Source organism: Coregonus lavaretus (assembly GCF_964263955.1).
Source record: "Coregonus lavaretus genome assembly, chromosome: 6".
In the NCBI taxonomy this organism is placed as follows: domain Eukaryota; kingdom Metazoa; phylum Chordata; class Actinopteri; order Salmoniformes; family Salmonidae; genus Coregonus; species Coregonus lavaretus.
This window is the reverse complement of record NC_139993.1, coordinates 35862413-35881786: the sequence shown is the minus strand read 5'-3', so window position 1 is coordinate 35881786 and position 19374 is coordinate 35862413. Positions and strand designations below refer to the sequence as shown.

The 19374-nt window shown below is 41.9% G+C and overlaps 1 protein-coding gene across 1 annotated transcript in view; it reads left to right on the top strand.

The window, feature by feature from the left end:
* celf5a (cugbp, Elav-like family member 5a) overlaps positions 1 to 8595 on the top strand; it is a gene marked incomplete at both ends in the record, with an annotated part of 228051 nt that extends 219456 nt beyond the window's left edge. The window contains 3 exons of the mRNA XM_084163224.1: positions 5704 to 5790; positions 6747 to 6890; positions 8468 to 8595. Coding sequence (XP_084019350.1) covers positions 5704 to 5790; positions 6747 to 6890; positions 8468 to 8595 — 359 coding nt within the window. The remainder of the gene's footprint in view (positions 1 to 5703; positions 5791 to 6746; positions 6891 to 8467) is intronic.
* Positions 8596 to 19374: the final 10779 nt, after the last annotated feature.

Genomic DNA, 19374 nt, shown 5'->3' with positions numbered 1-19374 from the left:
AAGCAATAAGGCACGAGGTGGTGTGGTATATGGCCAATATACCATGGCTAAGGGCTTTTCTTATGCACGACGCAACGTGGGGTGCCTGGATACAGCCCTTAGCGGTGGTATATTGGCCATGTACCACAAACCCCTGAGGTGCCTTATTGCTATTATAAACTGTTTACCAACATAATTAGAGCAGTAAAAATAAAATGTTTTGTCATACCCGTGATATACCACGGCTTTCAGACAATCAGCATTCAGGGCTCGAACCACCCAGTTTATAATGCAGATTATACCATGGCATTGTTTAATACTTGTTTCTGATTGTCTTGAAGGGCATTCTAGGACGGGCATTATTTCCCTATAAGGCATGGTATATTTTCACGGAAGAATTCAGTGGCTATAGTTCATTCTTACATGTTCTATGTTTGTGCTGCGTTTGAAAGCAAAAGTCGAATTGAAAACATTATTGGCATTGTTGAATTCGATTTTCATAATGGCAAGCTAGTACTGATGGTTTGGTTAGCTAAACTACCAGGTCTGTTTGTTTGGTTACCACGGAAACTACTGTAGCTATCTAGTAAACTTGCCTGCTACTTCAGAGGATGTTGAAAACATTTGTAGCATGTCATGGAACACACATTCCACGTCGTTCATCATTTTCCATAGAACGCATAGCCCCTCGTTGATTATCCCTTACATGCTACATTTAAGTGATAATGCCCTCGAAGCCGGTGTTTGGAGGATATATTGCACGGGTGTTGTTAAACCGTTATCAAATCAAATCAAATTTTATTGGCCACATGCGCCGAATACAACAGGTGCAGACATTACAGTGAAATGCTTACTTACAGCCCTTAACCAACAGTGCATTTATTTTTAATAAAAAAGTAAAATAAAACAACAACAAAAAAGTGTTGAGAAAAAAAGAGCAGAAGTAAAATAAAATAACAGTAGGGAGGCTATATATACAGGGGGTACCGGTGCAGAGTCAATGTGCAGGGGCACCGGCTAGTTGAGGTAGTTGAAGTAATATGTACATGTGGGTAGAGTTAAAGTGACTATGCATAAATAATTAACAGAGTAGCAGCAGCGTAAAAAGATGGGGTGGGGGGGGAGGCAATGCAAATAGTCCGGGTGGCCATGATTAGCTGTTCAGGAGTCTTATGGCTTGGGGGTAGAAGCTGTTGAGAAGTCTTTTGGACCTAGACTTGGCACTCCGGTACCGCTTGCCGTGCGGTAGCAGAGAGAACAGTCTATGACTAGGGTGGCTGGAGTCTTTGACAATTTTGAGGGCCTTCCTCTGACACCGCCTGGTATACAGGTCCTGGATGGCAGGAAGCTTGGCCCCAGTGATGTACTGGGCCGTACGCACTACCCTCTGTAGTGCCTTGCGGTCGGAGGCCAAGCAGTTGCCATACCAGGCGGTGATGCAACCAGTCAGGATGCTCTAAATGGTGCAGCTGTATAATTTTTTGAGGATCTGAGGACCCATGCTGAATCTTTTCAGTCTCCTGAGGGAGAATAGGTTTTGTCGTGCCCTCTTCACGACTGTCTTGGTGTGTTTGGACCATGATAGTTCGTTGGTGATGTGGACACCAAGGAACTTGAAGCTCTCAACCTGTTCCACTACAGCCCCGTCGATGAGAATGGGGACATGCTCAGTCCTCTTTTTTTTTGTAGTCCACAATCATCTCCTTTGTCTTGGTCACATTGAGGGAGAGGTTGTTATCCTGGCACCACACGGCCAGGTCTCTGACCTCCTCCCTATAGGCTGTCTCATCGTTGTCGGTGATCAGGCCTACCACTGTTGTGTCGTCGGCAAACTTAATGATGGTGTTGGAGTCGTGCCTGGCCATGCAGTCATGGGTGAACAGGGAGTACAGGAGGGGACTGAGCACGCACCCCTGAGGGGCCCCCGTGTTGAGGATCAGTGTGGCAGATGTGTTGTTACCTACCCTTACCACCTGGGGGCGGCCCGTCAGGGAGTCCAGGATCCAGTTGCAGAGGGAGTTGTTTAGTCCCAGGATCCTTAGCTTAGTGATGAGCTTTGAGGGCACTATGGTGTTGAATGCTGAGCTGTAGTCAATTAATAGCATTCTCACGTAGGTGTTCCTCTTGTCCAGGTGGGAAAGGGCAGTGTGGAGTGCAATAGAGATTGCATCATCTGTGGATCTGTTGGGGCGGTATGCAAATTGGAGTGGGTCTAGGGTTTCTGGGATAATGGTGTTGATGTGAACCATGACCAGCCTTTCAAAGCACTTCATGGCTACAGACGTCAGTGCTACGGGTCGGTAGTCATTTAGGCAGGTTATCTTAGTGTCCTTGGGCACGGGGACTATGGTGGTCTGCTTGAAACTTGTTGGTATTACAGATTCAGTCAGGGATATGTTGAAAATGTCAGTGAAGACACTTGCCAGTTGGTCAGCACATGCTCGGAGTACACGTCCTGGTAATCCGTCTGGCCCTGCGGCCTTGTGAATGTTGACCTGCTTAAAAGTCTTACTCACATCGGCTACGGAGAGCGTGATCACATAGTCATCCGGAACAGCTGGTGCTCTCATGCATGCTTCAGTGTTGCTTGCCTCGAAGCGAGCATAGAAGTGGTTTAGCTCGTCTGGGAGGCTTGTGTCACTGGGAAGCTCGCGGCTGTGCTTCCCTTTGTAGTCTGTAATAGTTTTCAAGCCCTGCCACATCCGACGAGCATCAGAGCCGGTGTAGTACGATTCAATCTTAGTCCTGTATTGACTCTTTCTGTTTGATGGTTCGTCGGAGGGCATAGCGGGATTTCTTATAAGCGTCCGGGTTAGAGTCCCGCTCCTTGAAAGCGGCAGCTCTACCCTTTAGCTCAGTGCGGATGTTTCCTGTAATCCATGGCTTCTGGTTGGGGTATGTACGTACGGTCACTGTGGGGACGACATCATCGATGCACTTATTAATGAAGCCAGTGACTGATGTGGTGTACTCCTCAATGCTATCTGAAGAATCCCGGAACATGTTCCAGTCTGTGCTAGCAAAACAGTCCTGTAGCTTAGCATCTGCGTCATCTGACCACTTTTTTATTTACAGAGTCACTGGTGCTTCCTGCTTTAGTTTTTGCTTATAAGCAGGAATCAGGAGGATAGAGTTATGGTCAGATTTGCCAAATGGAGGGCGAGGGAGAGCTTTGTATGCATCTCTGTGTGTGGAGTAAAGGTGGTCTAGAGTTTTTTTTTCCTCTGGTTGCACATTTAACATGCTGGTAGAAATGAGGTAGAACGGATTTAAGTTTCCCTGCATTAAAGTCCCCGGCCACTAGGAGCGCTGCCTCTGGATGAGCGTTTTCCTGTTGACTTATGGCCTTATACAGCTCATTCAGTGCAATCTTAATGCCAGCATTGGTTTGTGGTGGTAAATAGACAGCTATGAAAAATATAGATTAAAACTCTCTTGGTAAATAGTGTGGTCTACAGCTTATCATAAGATACTCTACCTCAGGCGAGCAAAACCTCGAGACTTCCTTAGTATTTGATTTTGTGCACCAGCTGTTGTTTACAAATATACACAGACCGCCACCCCTTGTCTTACCAGAGTCAGCCGTTCTATCCTGCCGATGTAGCGTATAGCCCGCTAGCTGTATGTTATCCATGTCGTCGTTCAGCCACGACTCTGTGAAACATAAGATATTACAGTTTTTAATGTCCCGTTGGTAGGATAACCGTAATCTTAGGTCATCCAATTTATTTTCCAATGATTGAAGATTGGCTAATAGGATTGATGGGAGCGGCAGTTTACTCGCTCGCCGTCTGATCCTTACAAGGCACCCCGACCTACGTCCACGATATCTCCGTCTCTTCCTCATGCGAATGACAGGGATTTGGGCCTTGTCGGGTGTCTGTAGGATATCCTTCGCGGCCACCTCGTTGAAGAAAGATTATTCGTCCAATACGAGGTGAGTAATCGCTGTCCTGATATCCAGAAACGCTTTTTGGTTTTAAGAGACGATGGCAGAAACATTATGTACAGAATAAAATTACAAATAACGCGGAAAAACTCGGAAAAACACACATAATAGTACAATTGGTTAGAGGGCTGTAAAACGGCAGCCATCTTCTCCGGCGCCACTCGTATACAACTTTTATACAATGGGTTACTAACATATTTTCATTAAAAAACATTATTTTGATGAATATATTCATACTATTTCATCCTTCCACAAGATATAGTCCCGACACAAATCTAAGGTTGCTACCTGTCACGATCGTTGAGAGATGGGTCAGACCAAGGTGCAGCGTGGTATGCGAACATGTTTATTAAACTGGATAAACACTGACAAAACAACAAAAGGCAACGAAACGTGACGTCGGAAGGCTATACACAAACAAGCCAAACACACCAAAACACAAACAAGATCCCACAACCCAGGCAGGAAAACTGGCTGCCTAAGTATGATCCCCAATCAGAGACAACGAGCGATCACACCCGGCCAAACATAGAAATACAAATACTAGAATGTCCACACAGAAATTCCCACACATAATATTCACACCCTGACTCATCAACTAGCCAACTCTATGTCAGGGCGTGACACTACCCAAGCAGGCTGGTCATTCGTTCTATCGGTTCGGTTGCCAGAGACACGACCCAGTCGCTAAGTCTTTTTGTTCTGTATCTATGGACGCGAGCGACCCAGTCGTTCGTTCTAAATGTTCCATTGCCATACTGGCTGGCAGCGTTCCTATTTCTTGCTTGCTAGCTAGCCAACTACGGCTAACTTACAGTCACGTCAAACAGTGCAGCCAGAATAACAGCAAAGTAGCTGCATTTGCGTTTGTTTAAGCTGCTTTCTAGTGACATTTATTTGGATACATCCATAACAATGATGTTGATTTCGCCTGGCATAGAAAATGTGCTTTCTCATCAGGACACTGTTGTTCAGAGGAACTAGCCAACAACACAGCTAACACAATCACTTCAAACTGAAGTTGGAAAAACTGCAAAATAGCTGCATTTCATTTCGTTTTACCGGTTTTCTATTGACATTTCTTTGTATATATCCATAAATATGATGCCAGCTGATTCATGACTTCGATTGGCAGAAAAGCTGTCTGCCTGTCTGTCTCGTCCCGACTCCCGACACTTTCATTACTATGGGACAGCTGGAGATCAAATTTCAATATTGAAACAATGTTGCAAATGTCGGAGAGACAGACAGCAAGGTTTATACAAATCTCTGCTGTTGAAAACCAAATGCTAGTCTAAAAGAAATGGGAGATAATGTCTAGATGCTTTTTACATTTTACATTTTAGTCATTTAGCAGACGCTCTTATCCAGAGCGATTTACAGTTAGTGAGTGCATACATTTTCATAGTGGAGATCAAGTTTATAAATTGCCTGGCTGGGCTGATGAGACAGTGGATTGCGCAGTGAGATGGAACAGAGTAAATAGGCATTTCAACAATAGCTTTAGCCGGTGGTAACTTGTTGTATAGACACCGGCTGGAATGCGGTTTTAACCAATCAGCATCCAGGATTAGACCAACCCGTTGTATAATGAATGACATACTGCAATACTATAACTGAAAGCATACAGCATAACTGACCGACTAAAATAAAGATTCTGTTAATAGATACATATTTACACAAATAGTTTGAGTATTCAGTGATGACCAAACCTACAGCAGTGTTGACATGAACCCCCTTGTTTCTCTCTGTGTTTCCCCTTCAATGTGTTGTAGCTATCTACCCAGCTGGCACACTGACTCCCATAGGCCAGACACTGCCTCAGCCATCACAGGTTATCCAGCAGCAGCAACAGAGAGAAGGTGAGGGTGAGAGAACAATATTACTATTTTACAACACTCTTTTACAACTATTTTACGACACTATTATAAATAGTTAAATATTCACTGTTATTGCTTCATTGCAATATTGCTTTATTGCGATTTGTATTTCATATTTTGGTATTACACTTTCCTGGAAATATTGTCTAGGTGTTATAATGCGGTGATTAAATGTTCCCTTTTTAGAAATGAAAGTCTTACATAGTACTCCAGCTGCATGAAGGTATTATCTGGGGGGAAATAAAAGTAATCAAGCATCATTATCATCATCTTTGCATCTTTGGATGTGATGCAGTCTAGCGGGTTGATTTGGTTTTAACCTTTACCTAAATGTAGACTACATGGAGATTACATATGAGGCATCTAAAGGTTGATTGCGTTGTGTAATCCATTGACTGGGTTCAAACCCATTTATAGTCACATCTCAATCTGCTTAGTTGATTGTCCTACACAGAATTATGATGACAACTGTGTGTAAATGTAATTTTGGATTCACTATTTCTAAATCATTACCAATCAGTTTTTCCTCAAAGACATATACATTTATTATTATGTAGGCCTTTGTCTTGATTAAGGGTTGAGACGTTTGACTAGATTAGATGCTTGAATAGAGGTTTAATGCTGCCTGCTCGACATCTCCATGAAAACAAATCATCAAGGCACCACCTCAGTGATGTCATGCCGCCACACCATGCAAAATCAAATAAAAGTAGGAAAATTCACAATTTGTATTTGTGGCGGTAAACACAGCGTTGTTGTTATTGAGAGATAATGTTACAGAACTCCTAACAAATGTATTTCTTTGCCACTCCATTAGTCGTGCTTCTACGATCTGTTCCCCGGCCAAATGAGAAGCAGTGGGTCTGGTCTGCAGGCAGCGGTAAATAAAGCAGTAAATAGGTTTGATTGTGGTTTCCATGGTTTTTGTGTGTTCGCAGGGCCTGAGGGCTGTAACCTGTTCATCTACCACCTGCCACAGGAGTTTGGAGATAATGAACTCATGCAGATGTTTCTGCCTTTTGGGAGCGTCATCTCCTCCAAGGTCTTCATGGACCGAGCTACCAACCAGAGCAAATGCTTCGGTGAGTTTTGTAATGTAGCTATAACTGTACAGTAGGTCATAGAGAGAAGGTCTATGTTTGTTCTATCAATCAATCTATTATATTAAATACCGTTAAATGTATCGCAAACAAGGCAATCTGTACTAAAATATTTTAATTGTTATATATTATGATAGTATGATTCCTGTGCTATTTCAACAACATTTTACTTTTACATTAAACAAGTTGGTAGCCTATATTTCCCTTCTTATCTTACTAAGGATGTCCTTTGAGTTTGAAAAGCTTTTAGCTATTTTGTTCACAACAAATCCTGGGAATACCATGTATGTAGTCACAGTCCCTGTCCCACTGTATCTGTGTGTATGCGAAATTGACCTGATAACTCATGTGAGGGCTTCTGCTGTATCAGCATCCAGATCACCGCTCTGTAACCCCACTACTTCCCAATACCCAGGGCGCACTGGGGCTGATTCACACGCTAACCTGGCCCTGGCCCACTTGGCTCTGCCAACACACAGACCAGACCTGCCTTTGGGCTTGAAAGAAAAGTGGGGATGAAGGGAGGGGAGAGAAAAAAAGAGGGTAAGGCAAAGGACAATTATAGATCAACATTTGTTTTCAATTCAGGGAGCCGCACATCCCTGGGCAAAATTGATTGCCGCCCGGCTCTCAGGGGGGACTTAATAACATATAAATTTCCAGTATTGACTAATACACTATGTATTTACAACGTAATGTTAGGTCTGGGGACTGGGCTGCTCTGGAGGGTAATTAATGTAGAAGGCAGGGAGAGGGATAAACCCAGACTGATGGTGCAGGGAGAAAAGCTGACATGGAGAGCTCCCCTTAAAGCAGGTTTAAGTCCACATCCTTCCCTGTTATCTGTGGCAGGGCCGGCCCGGGGCACCCCTCTCATCCTCTCCTCCTCCCTCTGTCCCCCCTAACCCATCCCCCTAATGGGGCAGCGTAGGCAGACACCTCCCCTCCCAGGTGTCAGGGGACCTGGGGAGGCTCCTGCTGTTTTTCCATGGGTCATCGACTGTTCCTAATGACACTAGACGCTGGGGAGTGCATCAACCGGAGCCACACTCCACTGCAGTTTCTGGTCACTGACTTTCAAGGCTTTATTTTTACACTTGATGGAAACAGGATGCTCAGCATGAGTTTGGACTTGAGTGTCTGGCGCCGTACGCATGTGCTTCTGCGTCAGCCTGTCTCTCTGTGTTCGCCTGTGTGGGTTCTGCTTCTCTGTGCAAGTGGAACAGCCACAATGGCATGCTCATTGGTTTATATTCAAGAGCATTTGAGAGTGTTTGCACAAAGCTACAGTACATTGAGAAGCAAAATGGTTCAAATGACAGAAATTGTTAAATATTGTTAAATATTGTTCCAAATATTACTTTGGTTCCCATCACAATAAGCCCTTTGATATAATCTGAACTAGTCCATGCATAATGCTATTTGATTGAGCAAGGGCATTGTCTGAAATATTTTATTTGCTTCCTCATAATTAAATCATTGGATACTTATTCGGCTACTTTCCCCTATTGACCGTTTTAGCTTTTAGGTTAATACACTTTGCCTGTCTTTTCTCCTAGGGTTTGTGAGCTTCGACAACCCAGCTAGCGCACAGGCAGCTATTCAAGCCATGAACGGCTTTCAGATTGGAATGAAGAGGTTGAAAGTCCAGTTAAAACGACCGAAGGATGCCAGCCGCCCTTACTGACACAGCCTAGCCCTCAGTATTCACTGCAACAGCACAGGTAAGCCCAGTGGACTTTCTTATAGACTCAGACTTATAGAATGCCTGTCAACTAGAAATGGGATATCTGTCATCATGATAGACAAAGATAGATTGATTTGCAAATGTGGGCTGGCTTTCTCCAAACCATCACACTGATATAAAACAAAAGAAAGTAAAATCTATACATCAAGACATCTCAAACATTCAAAGCAAAGCAAGCTAGATCTAAACATGGTTTTGTTGGATTCTAGCTTGATATATACTTATTCACATTACCATACTAGAACATATTGATTACTTTACATGTATAAGGAATGTATATGTTGGGGTCAATGAAGGGTGAATAGGAACTTGGTATATGGAAAGTTACTGAGTGAGACAAGGGGAAGTGCAGAAAGTTCATATTCTGTTCAAACATGTTATTGTTGAATATCAATGATCCTAAGGAGGGAGGCAAAGGGGTCTAGTTTCAGTTCCTGATAAGGTAGGCCAGCTGCGGAACTAGGAAGGAGCGAGGAATTCGGCTCGAGGTCAGTCAACAGATGAAGTGAGAAAAACCCACCCCAACGACCCTCCTACTACAGTCCTATCTCACACGAATACACTTCCATGCCCACAAAGGTTCTAGCATCAGGCAGGGCTATGACTACACCAGTGAGAGGAACCAATTAAGTTCCTGACTAGCAACAGAGATGAATTGGCTGTCTAGATGTGTAAGGAGTTGACCCTGCCTAGTAGGAGGTTATAAATATATGTGCTTGTGTAATCAAACCTTGTCTTTGCAGCTGTATGACCCAGTGTGGTTTAATAAATCTAGCTTTCTTCAGAGTCCGACTGGATCATTGTACCAGAGCTTAGAACCTAACAATTTGAACTCTATTTTTTAGGTTTTGAGGACAACTGAAGATATCTTGGAGGAGTTCAACTTTTTTTTTTTTGAAAACAAAAATTATGTTTAAAAAAAATCAACACAAGGAATTTTCAAAGACATATCAGCATTTACTTATGAAGAAGACGTAGGCTACTGCAGTGATGAATAGATAGAAGAAGGTGTGAATGAGTTGGCAGCAGCTACACCGAAGGACTTCAACGCAACAAACGGCACAGTGCAAGAAATACAAGAGAAGTAAAGAAACTGAAAAAAGATGTGAAACTTTTCTCGTTGAGACTTGAATTGTTAATTAAGCAACAAACAAACAAAAAAGCAGCAACAACAAATAGATTTCTATATACGTATTATATACACACATATATATAAAGAAAGAGGCGCTTGTGGCTTTTACTATACTGGATAAATGAGGGTTAACACTTGAAGATCAAGAAAAACAGTGGAAAAAAAGAAGCTATTCTGTCCCACTGATGGACTTTCTTTCTCTTTCCCTCTTTCTCTTTTTCTCTCACCATCTCTCAGCAAGCGCAGAACTGTGACTTTCTGGGGTCACTGAGGTTTCCATTAGCTACAGTACAACTGAAAATCTTTCACCCCTAAGGGACCAAAGGACCAAACATTTTTATTGTTCTCAACAGTAATATAATATAGTATTAATGATACTAATACTACAAACTACTACTAATAATGTTACAAGTTAAAACTTAAGAAGAAACTCACTAGCTTCAGGTTGAAGGAGGAAAAGGGGTTTTCTTTTCTTTTCTTTTACATTTATAGCTACTGGGTTTGAGAATATTTAAACAAAATATAAAAAAGAAAAAAAACGTATTTTAAAAGCTAAACTATTTTAGTGGACGTAGAATATGTGCATTAGAGATTGTTTCGGGCATGTTCAGATCTACTTTTAGCGGTCATCATCCTTCAACCATTACATTCCAAATCTGGACTCATCATCTTAGACATATCTCTCTAGTAACTTCTCTCTGTTGGAGGAATAAAGCAACTCTGATTAGTTGCTCATAAAGCTCCACACTGTAGTGCCAAAAGATATCCCGCAAATTGTGTCAAACCAAACATTCAAGACATCCAGTGTATTGAACAATGTTTTCAATCTTCTGCTGTTTCTAGTCCCCCTGTCAGCGCACTGCGTTCCATTGTGATGTATTATCATTGTAGACCACCATCTTTTTCATTGCAGAAAAAGGCATTCCGTGTCAGGAAAAAGAGAAGAAGCATCATTAAAGCACTGATAATACAGATAATCTGACCATAAAGCACAGCTGTAAAAGTGCCACCCGGTAGTGTGGATACGGAGCAGTAAAGAAGCTCAACATCTTTAACTGGTTAATAAAATATACAAATTACCCTGACAATGGTTATAAAATTGCCATCCAAGCGTTGCAGTGCATGCCTGGTCCTGCCCCCTACCGCTGCCAGCCTTCTCCAGCTGCTCTCTGCAGGGGGGGGGGGGGCCTCCCTGTTCAAGCACATCTCTTTTAATAGGGACCATCAGTTTACGGGGACCTGAGACCTAACTCGCAGCATAATTAGGATAATGCTAATATTGATCAGATGGAGAGCAGCACTGCGGGGCACGAGATGCACAATCAATTACACATTGGCATTTCGAATGAATTGACTGACTGACAGAGTTCATTTTTCACACAGCGAATGCATGATAAATGCAGCAGCACCGCCTTCCCCCCTTCTCTCACTGCTTCAGGGAGGGCCTAGACTGACACATGTACTGTGGGCTTGTTTGTGACTGTGAGCCAGAATGCTATACTTTTAAAACACATATGACATATACAGTGCATTTGGAAAGTATTCAGACCCCTTGACTTTTTCCACATTTTGTTACGTTACAGCCTTATTCTAAAATTGATTAAATTGTTATTTTTCCTCATCAATCTACACACAATACCCCATAATGACAAAGCAAAGACAGGTTTTTAGAAAGAAAATGCACATTTATTAAAAATAAAAAACAGAAATATTACATTTACATAAGTATTCAGACCCTTTACTCAGCACTTTGTTGAATAACCTTTGGCAGCGATTACAGCCTCGAGTCTTCTTGGGTATGACCCTACAAGCTTGGCACACCTGTATTTGGGGAGTTTCTCCCATTGCTCTCTGCAGATCCTCTCAAGCTCTGTCAGGTTGGATGGGGAGCATTGCTGCACAGCTATTTTCAGGTCTCTCCAGAGATGTTTGATCGGGTTCATGTCCAGGCTCTGGCTGGGCCACTCAAGGACATTCAGAGACTTGTCCCGAAGCCACTCCTGCATTGTCTTGGTTGTGTGCTTAGGGTCGTTGTCCTGTTGGAAGGTGAACCTTCGCCCCAGTCTGAGGTTCTGAGCACTCTGGAGCAGGTTTTCATCAAGGATCTCTCTGTACTTTGCTCTGTTGATCTTTGCCTCAATCATGACTATTCTCCCAGTCCATGCCGCTGAAAAACATCCCCACAGCATGATGCTGCCACCACCATGATTGGTGGATGGTGCCAGGTTTCCTCCAGACGTGACGCTTGGCATTCAGGCCAAAGAGTTCAATCTTGGTTTCATCGGACCAGAGAATCTTGTTTCTCATGGTCTGAGAGTCTTTAGGTGCCTTTTGGCAAACTCCAACCAGAATGTCATGTGCCTTTTACTGAGGAGTGGCTTCCGTCTGGCCACTCTACCATAAAGGCCTGATTGGTGGAGGGCTGCAGAGATGGTTGTCCTTCTGGAAGGTTCTCCCATCTACACAGAGGGACTCTAGAGCTCTGTCAGAGTGACCATCGGATTCTTGGTCACCTCCCTGAACAAGGCCCTTCTCCCCCGACTGCTCAGTTTGGCCGGGCGGCCAGCTCTAGGAAGAGTCTTGGTGGGTCCAAACTTCTTCCATTTAAGAATGATGGAGGCCACTGTGTTCTTGGGGATCTTCAATGCTGCAGACATTTTTTGGTACCCTTCCCCAGATCTGTGCCTCGACACAATCCTGTCTCGGAGCTCTACGGACAATTCCTTTGACCTCATAGCTTGGTTTTTGCTCTGACATGCACTGTCAACTGTGGGACCTTATATAGACAGGTGTGTGCCTTTCCAAATCATGTCCAATCAATTGAATTTACCACAGGTGGACTCCAATCAAGTTGTAGAAACATCTCAAGGATGATTAATGGAAACCGGATGCACCTGAACTCGATTTCGAGTCTCACAGCAAAGGGTCTGAATATTTATGTAAATAAGGTATTTCTGTTTTTGTTTTTTTATACATTTGCAAAAAATAATTGCTTTGTCATTATGGGGTATTGCGTGTAGATTGCTGAGGAAAAACATTTATTGAATCCATTTTAGAATAAGGCTGTAACGTAACAAAATGTGGAAAAAGTAAAGGGGTCTGAATACTTTCCGAAGGCACTGTATCATTCCTGGAATGGAAACAAATTGTCCATAGAGTTTATTTAGCATAGTGGCAAACAATGAGGTCAAACCGAGGAGCAAGTGTAGTGTAGTCCTTCCAGCATGCCTGCCTTCTTGCCTGCTGTAGATGGGACTTAACTAAAGAGCAAATGCAATCTTTCCAGTGGGAATAATAGCACACTGAGAGGAGAACTCTTACACCATGAGGAACAGCTTGGCTTTAGCAGCCTTAGGAGGTCAAATTAAGAGCAAAATGATCCATCAATTAGACTGCAGCAGACCTGACATTAAGTGTAGTTACTGCAGCTGCTGCTCGGAAAAAGGAGTCACAAACAGGAACACAACAACAACAAAACAAACTCTGATGCAGACAGCGTACTATTAGCCTGAAGAACCAATAATGTGTTGTCTAATAGTTGGCAACGCATATGGCCAGATGGATCCGATACATTAAAGAGTATTAGTAAAAAGTAAACTGTTAAAGCAGTAGAAGTTACTATTCCTATGAAATATAAACATGTTTTACACTAATGATATGTCTGAGATGAAATCAGTTTGCAGATTTACGTTTCTTCGGTTGTAGCAGTATTTGTACTCAACTCTATTCCCTTTTCTAATTTCCATCGCAAAGCCATTCAATCATCATACTCATTCTCCTCTGACGCCTATCCATCTACCACTGAGGAAAGGCCTCTATCTCCTCTCTATTACACTCTCTATCTCTCCCTCCCACCCTCTCTCTCTCTCTCTCTCTCTCTCTCTCTCTCTCTATCCCCCCTCTCTCTCTCTCTCTCTCGCTCTCTTTCTCTCTCTATCCCTCTCCCTCTCTCGCTCTCTCTCTCTTTCTCTCTCTATCCCTCTCTCTCTCTCTCTCTCTCTCCCCCCTCTCTCTCGCTATCTCTCTCTCTCCTGCTCTCTGAGCACTGCCCTGAGCCCTGCTCACTCTGAATATTTAGACGCTGTTCTTTTCCACCACACATCCCGTCTGTCTGTCTGTCTGTCTGTCTGTCTGATGACTGGGAAATGGCATATCTGCTTGAATGACTGGGCAACAAACCATCTGAATGAGAATTTGACTGCGAGGGTGTGACTGAGCAAGTACCAGCATGTATATTTAGTGCTCTCTGAAGAGTTCTGAACGTAAGCCTCAGCATTGAAACCAAAAGGACAATGCATACTAAACTTGACCACTGACAGCAACAAAAGGCTGGAGTTCTTGTATGCTGTCAAAGTGCTGTAATGCCTTTATCAACATCAGAGTTGCCAAATCTCAGCCGAGTGCATTTATAAAGGGACAACCTCTGTTTAATTCCTCAATCAGACATTGAAATGTTCATATTGTAAAGCTAAAAAAGGAAGAAAAGCCGATAGCAGTATTCACAGATTAACAATATTCATATGCAGCAGTGCAAATATGTGGTAGTGATGTTTGATGATGTATTAACAGTTGAAATATTAGCAAATTAGAGAACAATATAGATTAAGAACATAATGGGTGTTTTGTTTTTTTGCAAGGTAGATATTTACCCGTATTTGCCAAAAGTGAACAGCGTCTCCTTACTGTGGTAGGTCTCCTCTGTTTTCTATCCCCTGTTGGGACTAGGAACCTTAGTAAGCTGTGATATACAGATGTGCCCCTAGCATCTAGAGCCTTACTCAAAAAGCTTTTCTTACACACATTTTACTGGAGGAATTTTTTAATTATTAAAATCAAATTATATTTGGTCTTTAACAACAGCTTGGTTAATACAAATTAAAGATGGCAACTGTGACTGAAATATAATGAGTTTGAGAAATGGGAGGTAATTTTTATGGAGGGGGAAAAGTTAAGAGTACAATAATTGCAACGGAGGCGTGTGGATGGAGACCGTTTATATAAATTCCAGTATTATTTGCCCACATGAGGTGCGAGTTTACAGGTGCTGTCCTGTCTGATTTGTAGGCAACAGCAGTAATTCTCATTGCACTAAAATGTTAACGACGTGCTCGAGCCAGTGAAATGTTGTTCAGTGTTTTCAGTCTGGTTCCATTCTGCCATGTTCATACCTTGTCATTCCATCTCTCCAACCATGATGGCCACTGAATCTCTGAGCATGCTCAATAGGGGGGCTACGGGGTTAAAGATTATAATAATGGTACTACTCGTATTAACAATATGATTCTTTAACTATGGTTTGAATGCTAAGGATAGTAGCTTATTATAAATATGAAATCTGTATATTATGGAAAATCAGCACAGGACCTTTCTTCGGGTATTAAGGCGGGTGGAAAGGGGAGGGCTGGGAGGGGAGGGTTTTTGCTTTACAAAAATGTTAAACTTCTGGTTTCTCAGCACAAAGCATACAAAAATATATAACAAAAGTATTGAATCTGTTTAGTAGACTTTACTGACATGTTATGGGGCAAGAGAAGCATTTCAGTGCTATTCTCTAAACCTGGACCAGAAAAATGCTGTTTACAGGTTTTTTTTTCAAAGAGGAGAGCTCCACCTATCTGCTTGATGGGCTCAGTACAGCATGGTTAACTAGAAAGGGAAGCAGTACCTTTTTATATATAAAAAAAGAAAATATGTGTTCTGTAATAGCCTGAGAAACCAAACATTTTTTTCCCCGTTGAAATTTCTTCAATACTTGCTGCTTAGATTATTTCATATTAATGATTAATGATTTAATGGTTTTATAATTATTTATTTGATCAGGTAAGAAACTTGATATTTAATTATGTATGTATTTATTTATTTATTTGTTTATTTACTGATTTGTTTATTTAATTGTTTATTTATTTATTTAATTTGTATTTATTGATGTTATTGTTCTGTTAAGATAAGGTATGTATAAAAAGAAATGCTTATTGGGGTTTTTCTCTTTCTCTCCTTTTTTTCAATTTTACAATAAAATTTCAAACTGGATGTTGCATTCTCAAATGTGTAATAAATGCATAACTACACCACCGAGAAGGGGAGTCATTGCACAAACAGCTAGGTGTCCATCCCTGTCCTGAAGGCATTTTATGTCTATAAATGTTACAACCTTTTTCTAGGAATATTTCTCTGGTAATTTTCTAGGTATAGGGTAATTGAGTGTGCTGAAATGGCCATTATCACTGATGGCCTTACGCCCTTTCAGCATGTTACCAGCAGTACCAATCACATGCAATCTTCAGGGAAACACCTCCGAGACCTTCAGAAAACAAGCTTACATGATAATTCATGGGAAATTAGGATATATCTGATTGGAGTCTGTTCTAGAATTCACAGTGTAGCATAGAGCCAGGCAGTAGGTGGGGAAATGTATTCATTTTATACTCATATAGAAACCTAATGAGGCAAGGTAGAGTGATTTAAATTATCTGTCATCCTAAAGACTGTGGACCCAGTGCTCTGCTATTTAATAGGTAATCTCTGATTGAATGGTTATTGGACTTAACCTGGGGATATGATTTATTTTGGGGACAATTTTGATGGGTAACAATAACCGGTGGGAATGATGATGAGTGTTGGCAGGAACAGTCAAAATGATTGTGTTACAAATAAAGAAACTCATAACATATACATTACACAGGCTATCAATGCAATGGATACAAATCATGGCAGATGCACGAACAGAAAGCACATTCATGCAACATTGACAAAGAGTATAGTATATCCTTGAAAATATACCATCTCGTAGCAAGACACGAGAAAATAGACAGATGTTATCGCTGACTTGACACATTGGCCTGTGTTTTAAAAATCATTGTGTTGATGCATCAAAAGATGTAGTGACATAAACAGTAGGGCTGGGACACTACAGTAATGAAGGAAGGAAGAACATTCTGAAGAGCAGGGGGAAAAGGGTGGACCAAAAAAGTAGAACCACTGGCTCATGAAATAAATTGGCTCAATTCCAATAAAGTGTGGCTCTTGGTCAGTGTGCGAGCCCGGCAGTTCATCTTTATTACAATCAGTTAATGAAAATCAATCCCCCTCCTGATAAACTCTTATCTCCACGGCCTTTGCGCGCCCTGTGCCCAGGGAGATAATAAATTAGGGTAATATTGCCTTTGATGAGGGAGTGAATTGCAAATTATTGTAACTTTCCAAGATTTATGATGCAGGTGCTTCATTTCCGAGCAGGGTTTTTCCAGGCTCTGGGTTGCAGAGGTGCCATTTGTTAAAAGTTTGGTGACACAGCCGTTAACAAAAATATACACTCAGCTGTCCAGGTATTCTCAACTGTGCCTTGCCTTACTGTACAGTAGTGCAACTACCACTGCAATGGCATGCATTGCTTCTTGCTTAGGAGGAAGATGCTTTCATTTTATACACCCAGTAGTGAACGCATCCAAGATACTAATAGACCAAACCTAGGGGAGGGTATATGTTTATTTAAGTAGAAATGTCAATCATCCTTTATATAAGTTCTCTCTCTCATACCAGAGTATAGTTTGATATGTAGGTCAGCAGCCATGCTGCATCAGGTTGTCTGTTTGAGAGACATGTTCAGGTTCCTCCTGTCATGTTGATTATTGAAGAGACAGAGAAACATGGACTTGGTCAAGTATGAAAGCCTGTGTTTTGAGATAACTGGGATAATCCAGAATCCCCCTCCCCACACACACCTTCTACCTACAGCAACTGAATAACATGTTGGATATGTTATGTTGTTCGGTTAAAAAAAATGCAACAGTATCTACATGCTGAATTACAAATTGCTGTATTTTACACAGGCACAAACCAGGTCCACAAACCAGGCCCTGAATGCATAACTTGGTTAACGTTATGCACAGCACACACCAGCTCCCTGCCAGTGATTCATGGCACGACAGGACGAGATGTCATTTAATAGGCCATGAAAAACGTGTACAAATAAATAATACAAACCTGAGCACTGAGAACTAGCCATACCTGTTGCTGTCCGCAAAGCTATGAAACAGGAGTTCTACTCTGTCATATAATTATTTATTCCTTACATTTACAATGAATGAAGTGAAAGTGTCTATAAAGAGGATTGTCAATGTTTACAGTGATTGACAGCATTTTTGGTTTTAGAAAATAAGTGCTTGGAATACATTGCATACAGTTGAAGTCGGAAGTTTACATACACCTTAGCCAAATACATTTAAACTCTGTTTTTCACAATTCCTGACATTTAATCATAGTAAAAATTCCCTGTTTTAGGTCAGTTAGGATCACCACTTTATTTTAAGAATGTGAAATGTCAGAATAATAGTAGAGAGAATGATTTATTTCAGCTTTTATTTCTTCCATCACATTCCAAGTGGGTCAGAAGTTTACATACACTCAATTAGTATTTGGTAGCATTGCCTTTAAATTGTTTAACTTGGGTCAAACTTTTCGGGTAGCCTTCCACAAGCTTCCCACAATAAGTTGGGTGAATTTTGGCCCATTCCTCCTGACAGAGCTGATGTAACTGAGTCAGGTTTGTAGGCCTCCTTGCTCGCACACGCTTTTTCAGTTCTGCCCACAACTGTTCTATAGGATTGAGGTCAGGGCTTTGTGATGGCCACTCCAATACCTTGACTTTGTTGTCCTTAAGCCATTTTGCCACAACTTTGGAAGTATGCTTGAGGTCATTGTCCATTTGGAAGACCTATTTGCGACCAAGCTTTAACTTCCTGACTGATGTCTTGAGATGTTGCTTCAATATATCCACATAATTTTCCTTCCTCATGATGCCATCTATTTTGTGAAGTGCACCAGTCCCTCCTGCAGCAAAGCACCCCCACAGCATGATGCTGCCACCCCTGTGCTTCACGGTTGGGATGGTGTTCTTCGGCTTACAAGCACCCCCTTTTTCCTCCAAACATAACGATGGTCATTATGGCCAAACAGTTCTGTTTTGGTTTCATCAGACCAGAGGACATTTCTCCAAAAAGTATGATCTTTGTCCCCATGTGCTGTTGCAAACCGTAGTCTGGCTTTTTTATGGCGGTTTTGGAGCAGTAGCTTCTTCTTTGCTGAGCGGCCTTTCAGGTTATGTCGATATAGGACTCGTTTTACTGTGGATATAGATACTTTTGTACCTGTTTCCTCCAGCATCTTCACAAGGAGACAGAACGCGTCTCCTTCCTGAGCGGTATGACGGCTGCGTGGTCCCATGGTGTTTATACTTGCGTACTATTGTTTGTACAGATGAACGTGGTACCTTCAGGCGTTTGGAAATTGCTCCCAAGGATGAACCAGACTTGTGGAGGTCTACAATTTTTTTTCTGAGGTCTTGGCTGATTTCTTTTGATTTTCCCATAATGTCAAGCAAAGAGGCACTGAGTTTGAAGGTAGGCCTTGAAATACATCCACAGGTACACCTCCAATTGACTCAAATGATGTCAATTAGCCTATCAGAAGCTTCTAAAGCCATGACATCATTTTCTGGAATTTTCAAAGCGGTTTAAAGGCACAGTCAACTTCTGACCCACTGGAATTGTGATACAGGGAATTATAAGTCTGTAAACAATTGTTGGAAA